General features: G+C 35.6%; 3 protein-coding genes across 5 annotated transcripts; 2 read left to right on the forward strand and 1 right to left on the reverse strand.

The window, feature by feature from the left end:
- LOC105174807 (calcium/calmodulin-regulated receptor-like kinase 1) lies at nt 4,520-8,354 on the forward strand. 2 transcript variants are annotated; one of them, XM_011097005.2, is made up of 8 exons: nt 4,520-4,918; nt 5,659-6,028; nt 6,573-6,726; nt 6,871-6,997; nt 7,141-7,226; nt 7,394-7,465; nt 7,591-7,794; nt 8,017-8,354. In XM_011097005.2, exons 2-8 carry the CDS (start codon nt 5,715-5,717, stop codon nt 8,350-8,352), a joined length of 1,293 nt encoding a protein of 430 aa, XP_011095307.1. In that variant the 5' UTR covers nt 4,520-4,918; nt 5,659-5,714; the 3' UTR covers nt 8,353-8,354. The 2 variants fall into 2 exon arrangements, with proteins under 2 accessions (XP_011095307.1, XP_020553829.1); XM_020698170.1 differs by lacking the exon at nt 4,520-4,918 and adding an exon at nt 5,404-5,547.
- LOC105174808 (putative anthocyanidin reductase) lies at nt 9,183-13,123 on the forward strand. Of its 2 annotated transcripts, none has more exons than XM_020698393.1 (7): nt 9,183-9,336; nt 9,939-10,165; nt 11,580-11,747; nt 11,820-12,085; nt 12,172-12,331; nt 12,459-12,669; nt 12,777-13,123. In XM_020698393.1, the coding sequence occupies exons 2-7, from the start codon at nt 10,036-10,038 to the stop codon at nt 12,934-12,936; spliced, it is 1,095 nt and encodes a 364-aa protein (XP_020554052.1). In that variant the 5' UTR covers nt 9,183-9,336; nt 9,939-10,035; the 3' UTR covers nt 12,937-13,123. The 2 variants fall into 2 exon arrangements, with proteins under 2 accessions (XP_020554052.1, XP_011095308.1); XM_011097006.2 differs by having other exon boundaries at nt 11,868-12,085.
- LOC105174809 lies at nt 14,421-17,175 on the reverse strand. The gene is made up of 3 exons (XM_020698394.1): nt 16,148-17,175; nt 15,804-16,103; nt 14,421-15,245 (listed from the first exon to the last, which is right to left on the reverse strand). Exons 1-3 carry the CDS (start codon nt 16,533-16,535, stop codon nt 14,614-14,616), a joined length of 1,320 nt encoding a protein of 439 aa, XP_020554053.1. The 5' UTR covers nt 16,536-17,175; the 3' UTR covers nt 14,421-14,613.

Below are 18,265 nucleotides of genomic sequence, written 5' to 3' on the forward strand. Positions count from 1 at the left end.
AAATAGAGAATTACTTGGTAGAAATTTACTCTACCGTAAGTGATTCGATCGTGTAATTTACTTTGTGTAAAGGCATTGACTCGTCGTTCCACTTGAACCGTCGCCATCATTTTTTGTAATGATTTATGTATCTAAATTCATATTAGGATTTGAATCATCAAATTTTGATTTCATCGATTAAAATGCCTTCTAAATTTCTTTTTCAAGTGAATCTATTGATTAGATTAAGTATCCATGATTAGTTAAACATTGCATTGTATGATAAACTAATTAACACAAACAATTTGATTTAAATAAAGAAAAGTATTAAATAATTCCACGTGAATTGAACAGCCCAAAAGGGGTTGAATTGGAGTTTTGGACAAGTATTCGGAACCCACTTATATCCATCCTTGTGTACATGACACCCTGTCTGTCCAAGATGCAGCACACTGCACGTGCAAACATGTGTTCCTAACATGTACTGCCATCCAACTTTCTTAATATTCACACACATTGTAATAAGATTGATAGTCTTTTTTGAAAGAAAATGAATTGCGATTAATGGGTGCATGTGTGAGTACAAACGGACTCTATCATAACACCAACACTCCACACTTTTAAACTTTCTGATCTCGCTCGAAATATATAACTTCAACTGGTTGGATCGAATACGGTCACGTACTCTTCTAAAATCGAGTGATTGGGTCCTGAGGATAAAAATACGAACGTGAGACTCGTCGGGTTCGTCCCCGACAACGACCCTCCGACACTCAAATTAGAGTTGATTGAGGTAAAAATATGCGAACTGGAAATAGTAGATTGAAAATATCAAGTAGACCTCAATAAGTAATGCGTCGAGTATTTATAGGCTCATGTGGATACTGTTGCTTGGACCACGTGTTATAATCAAAATGATGGGCGTCTTCAATCTGATGACCCTCTTTGAGTCGGGTATTCTACTATAAAATGGGCCTATCCAACTCGCTTCCACTGGGGCGCGGATCCTAGACTCGCAAATGATGGAAATACCCTTCATTGAGGGTATTTGCGGTACTATCTGAAAATTGAGGTTTTCCCCGTCACTCTCCAATATTCACTGCATCATGGTGTTTATATATGGTCATTATTAGGTGAGATTTAAATTCAATTTTGTTATATATACCAATTTTTCTCGTGATATTCATGGTATCATAAATTTTTTGCATAATTTCAAATAACGTAAAGTATTTTGTTCAACGCCATTCTTGTAAAGTTTAAAATTATGAATATCTATCTCAATTTATTTATTTATTTAATTTATTAAAGTATTAATTTAATTATGTATGTAATTATGAGGGGTGCGTAGAACAAGAAGTGAGTAAACTCCGAAAATGCCGTATCCGCACTTGGGGGTTTTGTATGTGAACTCCGTCCCGTTTCCATTACAAGCATGTAATAAGGCAGGGGCAGATTGTCCCCTGTTTTGGCAGCAAACCCCTCAGCTTCGTTAATCCCGTCAAAACATTCCCCCCTTCTTTAATTAATTAAAACTCACCAATCCACCTCAACTCCCAATGACAACACGACAAATCCAAAATATGCCAAATTTACCCTTTGCCAAGCAAAACCCCCTTTTATTAATTTATCATTTTCTTGAATTTTTAATTTGAAATGTGAGTTGGGTTTCATGACGTTTCTGCACGTCCTAGACTAGTTTCCATGAATCTCCTTTGATTTATCAGATCCATATCATTTTTATTATATATATATATATATATGTATATATACACACTCTTCATTCGACGTGCCATATGTTTCTGCATGACTACAACTATGAATTGGTATTTATTTCTAATTAATCATATCACTCTATGTTTCTTTTCTCTCTTTTTGTTCTAAACATTCTTAAAATTGATATTTCTAAATAACGAGGTTGTAATATATAAAACCAATTATTTATGCATGCTATCAGTAATATTAAATAAATTATCGATAACATGAGATTGAAAAATTAAGTCGATTAGGATCAACTATGTACCCCCATAATAGTTATAATGTAGATCACTCATAATGATCTCAGTTCTGAAAATTACAAGTACATATTATAATATGGGAAAAAATGCAAGTAACCCCTTGTGATATCGCAAATGAGCAAATTACCCCCTTATGAAAAAACAAATAGCGATTTACCTCCCTGTATTTTTTAAAAAATAATAATTTACCCCCTATATGATTTTTAAAATGAAGAAATTTACCTCCCTATATAAGGAGGTACATTGCTTCATTTGAAAAAGTACAATGAGATAAATTGCTATATTTTTTTTCATAGAAGGATAATGTATTCATTTTCTATAGCACATGTTACTATTCACCCTTATAACATGAATCACACACAGTCTTCAAATTCATTATCTTTCTTTTTAATATTTCAATATTATCTCGCCCTTACAATTGTATTTGACTTCTGAATGCTATCATTTTTTTTATCAATAATTATGAATGCTATTAGATACAAGTTAGGAATAACTTTGCCGCTATTTCTTAAAATTTAATATAATTATACATAAATATTCTACAGTGTGAAAATTATATTTAATACTCCTGATATTTTTTTTCGTCTAACAAAAAGATCCATCTATTAGTCAAAATATGCAAAATTTTTCGATGAAAATTCATGCTTACCCCTAATTTAACTTATTACTGACTTATTGCATGTTAAATAAATATTTTATGACAAAACTATCTTTATAAGGGTGAAGATGTACCTCCGTACATGCATTAGTATGTGAAAAGATATAAGGGTAGTTTGGTCAGAAAATATTTGTTCAAAATACAATAAATTAGTAATAAGTCAATCAGAACTAAATAACAATTTTTATTCATTTTTTTTTTTGCTAATATCAACGAATTCGTTGAATTTTAATTGACATAGAGATCTATTAATTGGATGACTACAAATTTTAAAAATATTAGATATAATTAATTAAAAATCATGATAAATCCACAATTAATTAAAGGAATAACGATGTAATTATCCCAACAAGTTATACAACCCCGGTAGTATCGATGCTGCAATATTTAAATTTTTTTTATTTCTACTAATCAAGAGCTGATTGCTCATAGTCAACTTATGAGTTGAGAAAAGTTTGGAGTAGAAAGCACCTAATTAACATGGGTGACGTTTACGTTGTCAGTAGATGAATGAATTTTTCTTGTGTCACAATTTTTAATTTAATTATGCCAAATAATTAGATTAGGTTAAGAGTTGATTAGAGCTATTACTGTCATTCAAAACTAATTTAACCATAACATCCACCAATTTTGCATTAATGATTCGAAAATATCTACTAATGTTTGGGTCCAATAGCTAAAAAGTTAAGGTCTCGACAATAAGTTCGAGATCATAAATTTGAGTTCCAATAGACGTGTGGGTATTTATCTCACTTAATTTGAGTTTATTAAGTTTATTAATCGAATCAATAAATTTCTCGATTTATTAGTATTTTATGTAAATTAGGAGAATTACCCTCAAATAAACCTAACCCTACTCTCCACCCGACTGATGTACAAGATGGAAATGTCAATAATGCTTAATTTAATTGGTGAAGTTGATGTCCAGTAACTATAAATTCTGAAATGACAATGTGATTGCAATCAATTTACTGAGAAAAAAAATTGTAGCACAATGAAGCTTAGTTTAACTGGTGAAGTTGATTAGCCATAACTATAAGATTCTGAAATGAAAAAGAAAATTGAGACACGACTGATGTTTAATTTAATTTGTGAAGTTGATGCCCCATAATTTTAGAATTCTAACATGAATATGATGTGGGAAATGAAAAAATACGAGGAAGTATGAATAGTTGTGCTCGACTATTAAAATAATGCAATTTTCAAAATATTAAATTAAAATTAAAAAATTCAGTTGAGAGTTCGCATCACATTAATTAGAGAATCATGGAAATACAGCCACAAAAAGATAAAATCTACAGTTAATACGTATCATTACATATTTTCCACTTATTTCAATGAAATAACGCTAATTTTACTCAATTATCACTTACGACCCAAACAATGCCTTCATCTGTATGGATGAAATCCAACTGCTTTTAATGAGAAATTGATGCATGTGTTGTACCAAAATGACCAAAATTTCCTGCACACTTAACCCATATTTGTGGCCCTTTTCAAGTAATTAAATTTTTTTTTTACCTCAACTTAATTTGATTGTGCAACCACATCCCAATTATTGTTGTATTTTTTTTTTATAATTAACAACTCATTTGGGCTTAAAGAAAATAAAAGACTGGCTCACGGAATCGGCCTATAACTCAGAGTTGTTCAATGGGGTAAGGTTGAGATTTTATGAATAATTTTAAAATAATATTTTTTTTTATTTTATATTTTATTTTATATGAATTTATTGTTTTATTTTGTTATGCATAATATATTATAAACTGACGTAATATTAAGTTTATTAAGAATATTGATGTAATTATATAAAAAAATGGATAGTGTATAGATATCATTATTTTGTGAGGAAGGCAACAGGGCAGATTCTGGCTTTTAACATGAGTACGAAACGTGAGTGATGGATGGATGGGAGATCCCGAGGAGGGTATTATGGGAAAGCAGCAGTTCCACATTGCATACTCCACTCCACGCGCAGTGTCGTTTCATCTCTCACTACCCACGTTACTCGATTTAAAATTCCACAAGAAAACAAAGCAAACTTTCGCTGCCTCCCTTCGCCACTTGCTGCCCCTTAATTTTCAGTCTTCGAACTCCAATAAGGAAAAATTCCCATCCGGCCTTTCCTGATTTTATCTTCACACACACTCTCGCTTCTGGTTTCTTCCTCTTCGTTGCATTGTCGACGCACCCGGAAAAGCATCTGAATGCCAACTCTCGTATGCAGATTTTATTAAGGCAACGTTCATAGAGAAATTGGGAAAAGGTAAGAGGTAGTAATGTCAGTCAGTGCGTTACATTCTTCTCTTTGAAATCCTGCTTCTGTACCTCTTATTATGTGTGTGTGTTTTTTCTGTTTTTTGGAATGTTTTTGCTATTTTTAGTAACTTCTTTTTTCTCCATTTTTGTTGGGGGATATGTTGGTTTCTGTTTTTTTTTTTTTTACTCTATCCCAAGTTGATTAAAGCTCGATCTGGGCTCTTCTCCTCTGCTTCCGATTCTTTGTTTGCTGATCTGGAGCTGTTCATTGGTCTTGTGTTTTATGTGGTTTGACAAATTTTGTGGGGCAAATTCAAACTTGTGTTTGTTTTGGCAACTCGCTGGAAAGTCTAACTAAAGCTTAGGAATCTTCGCGTCTCTGCATTCAGCTGTTTTTTGCTGAAATTTTGCTGCGAGTTTGACTGTCAAATTGTCAGAACTTTAGACCCAAGTTTGTGGTCTCTGTCTATTGCTTGGCTGTTATGTTTAGAGGAAAGGTTTGTTCATGGGCTTGCGTCTTTACCTCTATTTCATTCTTATTGCATGAAATGAAGTAAATATTTTATGCGACGTTTCTATGTCTACAGTGCTCACGTTGACATTCATGTCTTAAAAAAGAAATCCTCTCTGTTTGAGGTACTTATGTGAACATTGGATAAAGCTATAAGAGAATTTCGTGGCTAGATGTTTTTCTTGTCCTCAAGCTTTTAAGGTATTGATCTGATTAAATTACGTTTTGTTTTGCAGGTTTATGGATGGATGATTTATTGACAGGTGACACAGACTGAACTGGGAGGACAGAGATGAGAGAGGAGTCGTCAGGCTTAATAGTTGGTATATCAATAGGAGTGGTGATCGGGGTGGCTTTGGCTGTAGCTGCGTTCTTTTGCATTAGGTACCATAGGAAACGGTCCCAGATAGGGAATAGCAGTTCTAGGAGGGCCGCAACCATCCCTATTCGTGCGAATGGAGCTGATTCTTGTTCGGTATTGTCAGACTCATCGATCGGGACTGAGTCACCAAAGTCTACCTTACAGAACGGCATCTCATTCTGGCTCAGTGGGCTTAAAAAGGCCAATGTGATTCCTGCGTCAGGGATATTAGAATACTCTTACAAGTATGTATTTGTTGTTTTTTGCCACTTTTGGGTGTAAATATATGAAATTTGGATGACCCATAGTGTGAGCTATTTACGGAGGATGAGGAAGCTTAAGTCTTGGTGGCATTTCCATCCATGGTTTCAATACTGATCTGCATGGAAAACCTGTGAAATTGAAAACACACATGTTAATTGATGTTGTGTGTGAGTTAGGAAGGCTTATTGTTTTGTTAGATGATTTTGTTTACAACAGGACAAATTACATTAATTGGGAAGTAGAAGGATAGGATGACTGAAAATTAGCCTATGTATTTTACATTACCTCATAGGGTTGAACGACAGTATATGCCTAAAAAAAATGGTCTCCACTGATATGTAAGAAAGATTGAAAGATATAGTGCTCTCTAGTGGTTGATGTCGTCATTTTATTGATTGTGATTGATACCAGATATTATTTCTACGTATGTTCTTTTTGCATATAAAATCAGGTGGTAAACGCACATAATAGTGTACTCGGTTGAATTATTTTGCAACAAAATAAATTTTGTTGATACACAATCAGGGACCTGCAGAAAGCGACCTGTAATTTTACCACATTAATTGGTCAAGGGGCATATGGACCTGTTTACAAAGCTCAGATGTCAACTGGTGAGACTGTTGCGGTTAAAATGCTTGCTAGTGACTCTAAGCAAGGGGAGAAAGAGTTTCAAACTGAGGTATTTGTTTTGAGAAGTAACATATAGCTGCTTTCCTATACTGTACATTCTTTTCCAAACAGAAAATGGTCCATTACATTGTCGAGAATGGCAGTTGACTCCATCAGTGGCATAAGTTAACTTTTCCACTAATTTAATTCTCAGGTTACGTTATTAGGGAGGTTACATCACAGAAACCTTGTGAATTTGGTCGGCTACTGTGCAGAGAAGAACCAGCACATGCTAATTTATGTGTACATGAGTAGAGGAAGTTTGGCTTCTCATCTGTATAGTAAGTTCCCTAAGCCTATCCTTGTATGTCTGATAGAAGAAGAGTCATTCTTTTGAAACTAGTACTGCTCCATCTTCTGCTAAGTGCTAACCCTGTTGTTAGTTGAGTGGCTACTAAGCAAAATGGTTTTTTGGTGTCTTCAGGTGAGAAATTTGAACCATTGAACTGGGAATTAAGGGTCCAAATAGCTCTTGATGTGGCCAGGGGCTTGGAGTATCTTCATGATGGTGTAAGTTGAATTAGTCATTCTTGTGCAGTAGGTGGCTAGGAGTTGTCTTTCTTGCACTTGCAGTTGTTCTAAGCTTTTTTATTCTCCTTTCTTCTTATCTATCTTGTAATCACATGGTATTACATGTCTACCGTTCCTTCACCGGATGCTTATATAATTGACTTCAGGCAGTTCCTCCTGTGATACATCGAGACATCAAATCATCCAATATTTTATTGGATCAGTCCATGAGAGCTAGGGTACGGTTCTGTTGGTTGTTCATACTTTTCCTGTGGAATACATATCATAACGTAACCAAATTACAATCTATAAACTAATCAATGCATTTGCTAAGGTTTTGATGCGCGACATGTCTATTACGTAGGTGGCTGACTTTGGACTGTCAAGGGAAGAGATGGTTAGCAAGCATGCATCCCATATTCGAGGGACTTTTGGATATCTTGATCCTGAATATATATCAACACGTTCATTTACAAAAAAAAGTGATGTTTATAGCTATGGGGTTTTGCTATTTGAACTTATTGCTGGAAGAAATCCTCTCCAGGGTCTTATGGAGCATGTTGAGCTCGTAAGTTCTCTTCCCGATCTGACTTTGCATTTGCTATATTTTGGAAGTGCGGAGGAACTTTGCGTAGGATCTAAACTTTGACTGATGTAGATTGAACTTCCCCTCTGTTTGTTAGTGCATTACTAGTTATTTACCTATGGAGTATTAGGCATGCATGGTCGCATGTTCACTAATTATGAATACTCGACTATTTTTTTTTTAATATTTATTTAATTATGGTAGGCTGCCATGAATACTGAAGGCAAAGTCGGATGGGAAGAAATAGGTGATCCTCGTCTCAAGGGGAACTTTGATGTTGAGGAACTCAATCAAGTGGCTGCCCTTGCACACAAATGCGTGAGTCCCGTCCCAAGGAGAAGGCCATCGATGCGGGACATTGTTCAGGTTCTCTCGAGGATTCTCAAATACAGACACAGTAGGAAGCGCGACATGGAAGACTTAACTCCTAGAGCACATGAGGTGATCATCAACACGAGTCAATCAGAAAGTCGGACTCCAATACCTGAACACCACCGAGTAGAATCATTGGACAGCACGACTGACTCAGTTGATGTTTAAACGACGGACTTTTTCCTTTTTTTTCTTTGTGGTGGTGGGGGTTTCATCAATCATCTTTCACATATGAAAGATCTTTGTTTTTACTTATTATGGCTTTGATCTGTAACATATCTTCAGCTGTATAGGATTTAGAATCACATCATCATAGCTTGAAGTTGAGGTCAAGCTAGGCTTGAATCCAGTTTCTCCAATCCTTGGTAATCTAGTTGTAATATGGTAATCCTTTTTGACATCTTGTCTTTGATTTCCATCAAGTTTGTGTATATGAATTGTGGAATTCAAATGAAGCTGAAGTATCTGCTCATAGTACTCTTATTCTCAAGAGCACCAACCAGCTATCCAACTTGTCCAGGAGCCAAGTCAAGTATCTGTCAATCATTTAACTAAACATCTATTGCATATCGAGCATAGCATCTACAATATCAATTAACGAAATTGGAGAGATGATGCGGCAAAACTGTTTGCCGGGACCAATTTTGTCTTTTTTTTTCCGGTTATAAGTTAGGGTTGCATCTTACGTTGCACTCCAAATAAATCTTTTTTATAGTGTGAAAATATGATTGTTTATAAATGTTTTTATTGAGAATATGTTAATTTGCTACAATATGAAACACATTTTCATTAATTAATTCATATACATTCTCAATTTCATATGATAATTCATACAAAATTGAAAACCATATTTAACACTCAAAACTAAACATCAACACTAAAAACACAATCAACAGGCTGTATTTACAAACACTCCTTTTGGAGCATGTGCTCATACCAACTCAAATGTTCGAGAAGGTAGAACGATTTTAGCTTAAACTGGAGAAAACCGGACCCAAATACAAATTGTGGTTCTCCAATTATCTATTCCGTCTCATAGTGGTGTAACAGTAGTGTAGTTAACTTAGAAGCTATCAACCCAATAACTAAACAAGGAGAAGAATGTGCGGAAAACAGTGGCAATGGCGGCTCCCATGAGCTCCTTTGCTCGTAGTACGCCTCTAATTTCCTCTATGTTTTCTTTTCTTAATTATATTATGTTCAAAATGCCTGAAATTCTCGAACGGATCTTCGTGTGGTTTGTTTGGTTTGGTATTTGGGCGTCATTTTGGGCTCCAATTTCATGAGTCTTCGATCCTTTCGATTTCCAATTAAGCAGCCGGAAAGGTGCTGTGTTTTGGGCTTCCGAGCAACGAGAATTACTTCCAGTGCTTCTAAATAATCTCCGTAAATTGAATGCTTGAAGGCTTGCTAAGGAATTATAAACGGCATTTTATGTCTTCCTAGAAAAGAGTGAAATGGCAAAGGGAAGATTCAAGAATGAGACAGAAATTTATATATTTCTAATTTGAAATGTTAGCGGAAATCTGTATCTCTTTTGGGTTTGATGAATTAGAATTTATCTTAATCCTCTAGGGAGCAGGGTGGGAGAGAAGTTCTTGTTTGTTCTGTTTTGGTTTATGCTACTTAAGTCTGTATCTTAGTTAAAAGTACTCTGCTTCAAATGTAGGTGTATGTTGCTTTATATACTGGAAATAAAGAAGGCATAAGCAAGTTATAAGGAATCTGCTAACGTCTTCTACTACACTGTGCAGGTTAAATCAATAGAACCTCCATGTCAAGTTGATGCTTTGAACTGCATTTTGTGCTCATTGTTTTCGTGCCTGATTGGTAAATTTATACTGCATTTGTATGGAAGAGAGAAGAGAAAGGAAGGGGAAGACATACTGTGTGACAGGGGGGACAGGTTACATAGGATCATGGCTCGTGAAGTCTCTCCTGGAAAGAGGCTACACTGTTCATGCCACTCTCCGGAGTCCTGGTTAGACATTCGTTTGAGGTTCTCTGACGCTTCCTTTCAGTTGACCATACCAGCATTTCTTTCAAGCACCTACCAAGGAAAAACAATGTGTTTTTTCATTTGTTTGTCTATTCATTCTTATTTTCTGAAATATTATGCCTCATGAGAAAAGATATCAATTTGTCTTTTGAGACTTATGCTTTTTTCTGCCCAAAACTGAGATAGTGGTATTTGTGGTTTTTAAATAAACATTCTAATTAGAATTTGTGAACAAAAAGGGTAATAAAAGAGACATCTTTCACCAAAAATGAAAATTTCATAATAAATGGATGTTGAAAGTCAAAAACCTCATTGGGCGGGCGAGAATCACTTTTTAATATGATAGATAGCATAGCTCAAATGAAAATGGGGAAAATGATTGTTCGCGAATAACTCTCATGGCACCTTTCCTTGGATTAGGAGCTTGGGTTTCCAGTGTTTATTTCCATTTATTTTCTTAATTTTCCATTTCAATTACAGTTTTATATTTAACTTGAAATCGGTATAACGTAAAAGAATTTTGTCATTGAAGTGAATTAAATTGACTAACGATGTTAGTTATATGAGTAAGAAATGGTTGGTTGACCGGGAAAAACAAACCAAACAGTTGGTTTTGTTTTTGGAAATTCTTTTTCTTGAGTTGCATTTTCTTTTTGACTAATTTAGATGGAAACTTGGATCTTAATACTAATTAATTGAAGCCAATAGGAAATCGGACATTCTAATAAAAGATTAAAACTCAAAAGAACAGATAATAACTTGGGTAAGCCTATACTAGTTCCAAAATTCATACTCATCAGTCTGTCTTAATTTTGTGAAAATATTGGACCATCCATCTTATTCCCATCTGATAAAGCCTGATTCGGTCCTCTCATATTTTACAAGGCACTATACCATAGTTTTCATTATCCATGAACATATTGTAACCTTACTAGCAGGATAAATTGTGAAAACTTTAATATATGCTTACAAGAAGGTTCGACTTGAGCATAACTTTTCTATCTTGTAACCAAACTGCCTCAGATTGATTTATTTTTGTGGAGAAAATGAAATTCTTAAATAAACTTTAATACTACCTTGGAAAAATATATTGTTGTTCTTTTCTTTCGTTAGACAAAAGTTGTGGTCCCTTTGATGTTATAGTTGGACCTGTAATAATCTTTCATTGAACAAAGTCGTGGTCCCATTGATGTTATAATCAAACACGTAATAAGTAAAGCCACTTCTCACACTGTCTTAAATACTGAAGGCCCTTCCAATTATAGTAAAGTTTTCTGATTGTCTTCGACACGGCCATTTTGGAGGAACCACATAAGTTCTTGTAATGATTTCTGATTTTATATTCTTTATTGGTTTCTTCTGTTTTAATAAAACATAATGTGATTTTATTTTCCAGAGAAGGCATCTCATTTGTTCAAGTCGTGGCAAGGCGGGGATAGGTTGCGTCTATTCAGGGCTGATTTACTGGAAGATGGAAGTTTCGATGAGGCAGTAATAGGCTGTGATGGTGTATTCCATGTTGCAGCTTCAATGGAATTTGGGGTGCCAGCTGTAGAAGATCTCGGTAACTCTCCCTACCTTAGCCTCTCTGTTCGTGTTGTAGGTCACCTGAATCCAATATTTATAATACTTTTAGGAGACCAACTTGAAAATCTCACATTCATCGACTTCTTTTCTCTTAAAGAAAGCTACGTTAAAACCGAAGTCATAAATCCAGCAATACGAGGGACGCTTAACGTTCTCAAGGCTTGTTTAAGATCGAATACTGCTAGGAGGATTGTTTTTACATCATCAATAAGCACATTGACTGCCAAAAACAGCTCTGGAGGATGGATACCAATAGTTGATGAGGCTTGCCAGACACATGTTCATCATGTTTTAAAGACAAAAGCAAGTGGCTGGGTATCATTTCGCGCTTCAAATATTTGGAATACACAATTATTGAATTTTCATTTTTACTTTGAAGTTCACATAAGAGTCTTGATTAGGTCTATGCGCTCGCGAAGCTTTTGACAGAAGAGGCAGCTTTCCAGTATGCAGAAGAGAACGGCATTGATCTGATATCAGTGATAACAACCACTGTAGGTGGTCCCTTCCTCACTCCAACAGTTCCATCAAGCATTCAAGTTCTCCTCTCCCCAATTACAGGTTACTTTGTTATCTTTGAAATTTACATTTCATATTCAACATGTGAATTTGACAATATTAAAATCTAGCTACGGTATGCAATACATTCTAGGATGGTGAAGATATAATAACGATGTGATTGCTTTAGGTGATCCTAAGATGCTCTCAATTATGGACTCTGTGAACTCAAGAATGGGGTCAATCGCGTTAGTTCACATTGAAGATATATGTAATGCACATATGTTCCTTATGGAGCATCCGAAGGCTGAAGGTCGATACATATGCTGCATCCGGAGTTGTGTGATGTCTGAACTGGTTGGGCTTCTTAGAAAAGAGTACCCTTGTTCCACTGCACAGAGGTTGTCAGAGTTATAAATTCTATCTTTTATAGAATATAGCCTAAGAAATAATAGTCAGACATTTGAATCTAAGTCTCATGTTTCCAATTTTTTCTGTGTAATTGTAGGTCTTCCAGCATGGAGCAGGATTCGATCCCAGCTGAGATTTCTTCGAAGAAGATTAGAGACATGGGATTTGAGTTCAAGTATGGTATTCAAGATATTATTCATCAGACTATCAGAAAGTGTGTGGATTGTGGCTTTCTACCACTCACTCGTAACAAGTAAGCCAATGCGCTATACATATGATTGCACGAGTTTAACTCTAATAAAAGATTTAGCCAACCCTTTAGTTTATGCTGCAGTCATTGAAAAAATATGTGAGAGCCCACCAAAGTAATACTTAAGAGTATCAATGTTCGCCTATTTGACTGATTTCTGATTCAAGATATAGAGCTCTCTCGTTTCACTTTCTTTTCTCAAAGAATACTTATACCATGAACCTAAAATTGAGTTAGAAGATGTTAAAATTAAAGTTTCATGTGCAATAGCATTATTTATTCAATTCAACTCCAGTTTTGGAGATAGCCATATAAGCACCAAGTGGTAGCTTCTGCCCGAAAATTGAGCGACTATTTAGTGAAAATTCTTTATGTTTTTCTTGGGAACATTGTTTCCTGACGGCCCTAGACATTTTCAAGACTTGCCCAGATCCCGTCAGGAATCAAGGGCCATAAGAGAAAGTGCTCAGCAGCATCTTCATAAGTTTCAAAACAGATGGAAAAGTGTGCAAGTGTAGAAACAAGGCTGGTCCCTTCTCAAGAGTCTAAATCAGCATTAAATGCCCTGCTTATATTCTCTCACCACTTTCAAACTTTCAAATATCAAATGCGGGTTTCAATTCAAATTAATACCTGAAGTCAGACAAAGTTATGGGGGATGGATGTGTTCATAAATTGGCTTGTAGGGCAGCGTATTTAAAGCCACGCAGTGCTGCAGATATTGCTCCACAGCATGTACTTTTTAAAAACTTCAATGTCCTTCAAAAAATTGGACCCAATTTGAATTTTTTCATGAAAGACATCCAGATTTGGATTTGTTTACGAGTACATAAATCGACGGGCTCTATATCCTGGATAAAATTCAAAAAAACATTCAAGTAGAATAACAAGAGAAGATAACCATGTTGGATCCCAACTCTACACCTAATTTCCTTCTCCAAATGAATAGATTCTGTCTGAAATTCCACCGAATACAGCCCATTGTTCTAACAATCTTGTTGTCTGGCATGAAATTACCGTATAAAACTAGAAAAGGACCTGACCTTTATCTCCAGGATTTCATGTCCCTACAGGAGAAGAGTATCTAATAAGAGTTGCTTTATGAAGGAAAACACAACTTTTCAAATGGGAATAGTGAGACAAACAAAACATTGCCTGGACAGCATGACCTGTTATTTACTTGATTCTTGTTCTTTATTTCTGAACTTACAATCTTATGAACCATAACCATACTACATAGGACCACATGCCTTTCCTAAACCAGTTTCACCATAAATGAGACATGCAACTTGCCTGCTTTTGTTTCCCTCTAATGTGTTATTGTGTCTACCACTTCATGGAAACATGCAAGTTTCTTTGAGAATTAATTTTTAAAATTTCAAGATTCTCTATAAATAAATTAATATACATAGAAAAACTCAACCCCCCACCCCCAAAAAGAAAAAAGGATTCCCATGTAAGATAGTTTCCAAATCAAATACACTGTAAATCTGACTGCAAGAGAACTCAATTTCCAGCAAGAAACAATCAACATAAGGATAGCGCTAAAATTACATGAAGTATAACCAACAAGGTTACAGATTATCCACGGATTGTGCAAGATTCTACAGTTTTCTGATACAAAATTCAGGAATCTCCTGTACCTTTACTAATCTTCATGGTCCGAATATCAACACTTGATTCCTCAGGTTTTGCAAATAACCACAAAACAAGGAAGCAGTGCTTTAGGATTGAGCAAGTAAAGTTCCTCAATGTTGGAATAGAGACCAACTTTACCGGCTAAGGAATCGAACCCCGTCTGGCCGGAAATTTCCTGGATGTTCTCCAGAGGTCGATGCACCCTCCCTGCGATAACTCTGCAAACGATCAATGCTTTCCTTAACGAAGCATCGTCTTCACACATTGCAATGGATTCAAAAGCCCTTCCACTAGTGGAAGTTGTGAAAACTCCAACTCCATCTTTTAGTTCTCTTTTCGTGGAGAACCCGTCCCTGATAATTCGACATACACAGCATTTGTCAGATACGCAAAGGCTGGAGGATCCATTGATGCCGAGCGAGCATGCTAGCGTCGTACCGTAAAACCTCAAGAGTTCGTTTCCATCAGCTAGGCAGCGAGGATGCTTCTTCGGGAGTTTACTTGCCTTGATTTTCACTGTCTCCCTGTAATCCTCAAATCGTGCCAGCGTCTTCTGCATATTATGAACTTTCAAAACCCTGTCAATTCTAACGCAGTGGTTTTCAGACTTCAACCAACTTGATCGACAGATGATCTCAACGATTTTCCTAGATGAGTCGCCCTCCACTAGTTCAGTTACTGCGCAAGAACAGAGTGAGTAATATCAGATTAAAACAAGAGAAATCAGGTTTATCATGAAACCTTCATATAAAACAGATAATGTTTGTTCTTTCCTTCTACCTGTATCATGAAACCTTCATATATAAACAGATAATGTTTGTTCTTCCTTCTTCCTTTTCCTATGAATAAAGTCCAGTTAACATACTTTAGGGTCACAATCTAACACTACAGAGATAGAATAGAGGTATTCTTTCAAGGGGCACTAGCTTGAATTCCTGCAAGTGTTAGAAATCTCAGCATATGATTCCCTGAATTGAAATCGCAACTTAGGATTGTACAGTACTAGATACAAAGGTTTCTGGTTCCGAGGATTCAACTATATCTGCTTTTCCAGGCTTCAAACATGAAAATAATAAAGACAGCAGTATCAAAGACAAAAACTTTTTCCTTAAAGCCCAAAGGTAAAAGTGTTCAAAAAAGAAACTACCAAGTGCCAGACAAGAATCCAGAAAGTGATTCAAAGTTAAGAAACCAAGAAAATGCAAACGGCAAAAGAATAAATATGAGAATTCTTACCAGCATGCTTGGAGAGGTGATGAGATTCAAGAGCTTCCCACTTTACAAACTGTTCTCCACATTTGTGGCATGTAACTCCACTAGACCCATTACTATCTTTTTCAAAGGATGCCCTTTTTTGGGTGGGAACGCCGTTTCCGAGCCCTTCCCTTTCTGTTAAAAGAGAGGCATTCTTTCTAGGTGGAGTTGCGGAATTCCTGAAAGAAGGATTGAAGTAATGCATTGTGGGGTGGCCTCCGGGACCAGGTGTCCCAGGCCTTAAAGTGCCGACAAAAGTTGAGCCGCCGCCTCCACCACCGCCTCCGCAGGTGTCCCAGGCCTTAAAGTGCCGACAAAAGTTGAGCCGCCGCCTCCGCCTCCGCCTCCGCCTCCACTATCACCGCCGCTGCTATTGTATCCTTCATGAAATCCACCAAAACCAGTGATTTTGAGCTCACATCTTGAGTTGCTCAAAATGACTTCATGGGCTATCGGGTTGAGAAATTCACTGCTCCCAATGGATCTTGGGCTGCAACTTGGGGGCCTCTCCAGGTGCCTCTTGCTTCCATGAATCACGTCTTTCAGATTTGCAATAGACCTGGAACAACCTGACCTGCCTGTTTTCCTGGTCAAGATTGCGCTCAATTGCTTCCTGGTCTTTGGACTATGTACATCTGATGGCTCTGATTTGCAGTGCAAGGATTTCTTCAAAGAAAACCAAACTGTTGGCACGTCTCTCTTCTTCTCCCCCATTTGCTCACTACCCACAAAACGCTTCAAAGCTGCTTCTCCATCCTATTCAAAGCAAGAAACTTTCCCCACCACAGTTGAACAAATGCTTAAAAGCTAATCCCTTTTCAAGACTACTACTATATTTGCTCTCTAACTCCATGAGCCAGAAAAAGCGCTTGATATCAAGACGACACAACTTTCCACTCTTGCCTAACATTAACACTTTGCTGTTGCCTTTTGCTTTTCATTTCCAGCAAAAAGACTGCTACATGATGTGCACAGCAAAAGAGAGCTCTTTTACCCTTTATTGGGTGTCTGAAAACAATGAGTAGAGCGAAAGATATTGAACTCAGAGCCAGGAAATAGAAGAGCCCAACATGAAAAAGCCGAAGGATATTGAAGTAAGCATGAGAATCTTGGGTCTAAGAAGAAGATGACAAGGAAGGTGAACTGATGGATAAAAGGACTGCTGCTATGCTTCCAGTGATACTTGAAAAGTAACTGAGTGCAAAAAGACGGAGGCTGTAAGGTAGAGAATTCAGAAGAGTGCAGAGACAGCCTTCCCCTTGAAATTCACTGACATTCTCTTTAATGCTCACCTCAATTTGAATTGAATTTCTTCACGGGATTCAATTCTCCTCTTTCATCAAGACCCATCAAGAATTTATTATGGCCTTTTAAAAAAAGATGTTGGCTAATTTATAATAATAATATTTATTTAATAAAATAAATAAATTTAATAAACTTTTCTAAAATTTGTTCCAAACACTCCAATTTTAATTTTTTTTTATTTTTAAATACTTTCAACTTTTATTACTGATTAAACTACGATTTCACTACAACTTACTGTCATTACAAAAACTAGAAACTATTACAAATACACCTTCTAACAATTAAATCCATCATTTTTTCCTCTAATCAGGAGCATGGGTTGAAGCTTAATATGTGTAATGCAGCTTCAAGTCCGGAAGGAAGACTCAAATTTTTAATTATGAATTGACTTAATTATTAAAGGTCAAATTGAAATCTTTAGCGGCGTGCAATATAATCACTCTTCTACTTAATAATTTACCATCATTCATACATTGCTATCTACTTTACGTTTCTCCCTCCCATACAAAAATAAAAATGTTATACATCCTATAAATTAATGATGTTTCTTTTTAACTTTCACTTCTAAATTTGTCTCCTGAAAAAAGGGAATTCTATTGATATTTTATTTCATTTTATTAGTAAAATTGTGTCATTTTCTTTTATTATATTGGATTCTCATAAAAAGATACATAATTTGCAAATACTCGATTTTTATCTCCCGACCCTTTGAATTGTCGTTATCACAACTAAAACGGGTTGGATTTGTTTATATATGTTGTGTTTTTTAGTGTACTTAAATGTATAGATGTTATTGGTGTAATATCTTTAAATTATAATAAATGATAATATGTTATAGACTTTGCAGTTTTTTGAGTTATCGAATCTTCAGAATTTTGTTTATGTCCAGTAAATAAATTAATCTGTTAATCAGAATTCGTCAAATTTATTTATATTAACAAAAGAAAATGAATGAGACTTTATATTTAGATTCGATTGATATATTCCTGACTTATTGCAATAAATATTTTCGAACCAAATGATATAATTTCACTAATTGGTGGAACAAAAACAAGTATAAAAAATATTAAATGTAATTATTCAAACTACATAAAATTTATGTGTAATCGAATAGTGTAATTGTCGGTAACATGTAATGT

Source organism: Sesamum indicum, linkage group LG12 (assembly GCF_000512975.1).
Source record: "Sesamum indicum cultivar Zhongzhi No. 13 linkage group LG12, S_indicum_v1.0, whole genome shotgun sequence".
Lineage (NCBI taxonomy): Eukaryota > Viridiplantae > Streptophyta > Magnoliopsida > Lamiales > Pedaliaceae > Sesamum > Sesamum indicum.

Excerpts from the sequence above, each read along its gene's own strand:
- LOC105174807 (XM_011097005.2), top strand. The coding sequence starts at position 5,715 with ATGAGAGAGGAGTCGTCAGGCTTAATAGTTGGTATATCAATAGGAGTG. Across the intron at positions 6,029-6,572 it reads ATATTAGAATACTCTTACAA|GGACCTGCAGAAAGCGACCT; the intron begins GTATGTATTTGT and ends ATACACAATCAG. Across the intron at positions 7,795-8,016 it reads TTATGGAGCATGTTGAGCTC|GCTGCCATGAATACTGAAGG; the intron begins GTAAGTTCTCTT and ends TAATTATGGTAG.
- LOC105174808 (XM_020698393.1), top strand. The coding sequence starts at position 10,036 with ATGGAAGAGAGAAGAGAAAGGAAGGGGAAGACATACTGTGTGACAGGG. Across the intron at positions 12,086-12,171 it reads AGACAAAAGCAAGTGGCTGG|GTCTATGCGCTCGCGAAGCT; the intron begins GTATCATTTCGC and ends AGTCTTGATTAG. Across the intron at positions 12,332-12,458 it reads TCTCCTCTCCCCAATTACAG|GTGATCCTAAGATGCTCTCA; the intron begins GTTACTTTGTTA and ends TGATTGCTTTAG.
- LOC105174809 (XM_020698394.1), bottom strand. The coding sequence starts at position 16,535 with ATGGGGGAGAAGAAGAGAGACGTGCCAACAGTTTGGTTTTCTTTGAAG. Across the intron at positions 16,104-16,147 it reads AGGCGGAGGCGGAGGCGGCG|GCGGTGGTGGAGGCGGCGGC; the intron begins GCTCAACTTTTG and ends ACACCTGCGGAG. Across the intron at positions 15,246-15,803 it reads TCACCTCTCCAAGCATGCTG|TAACTGAACTAGTGGAGGGC; the intron begins GTAAGAATTCTC and ends GTTCTTGCGCAG.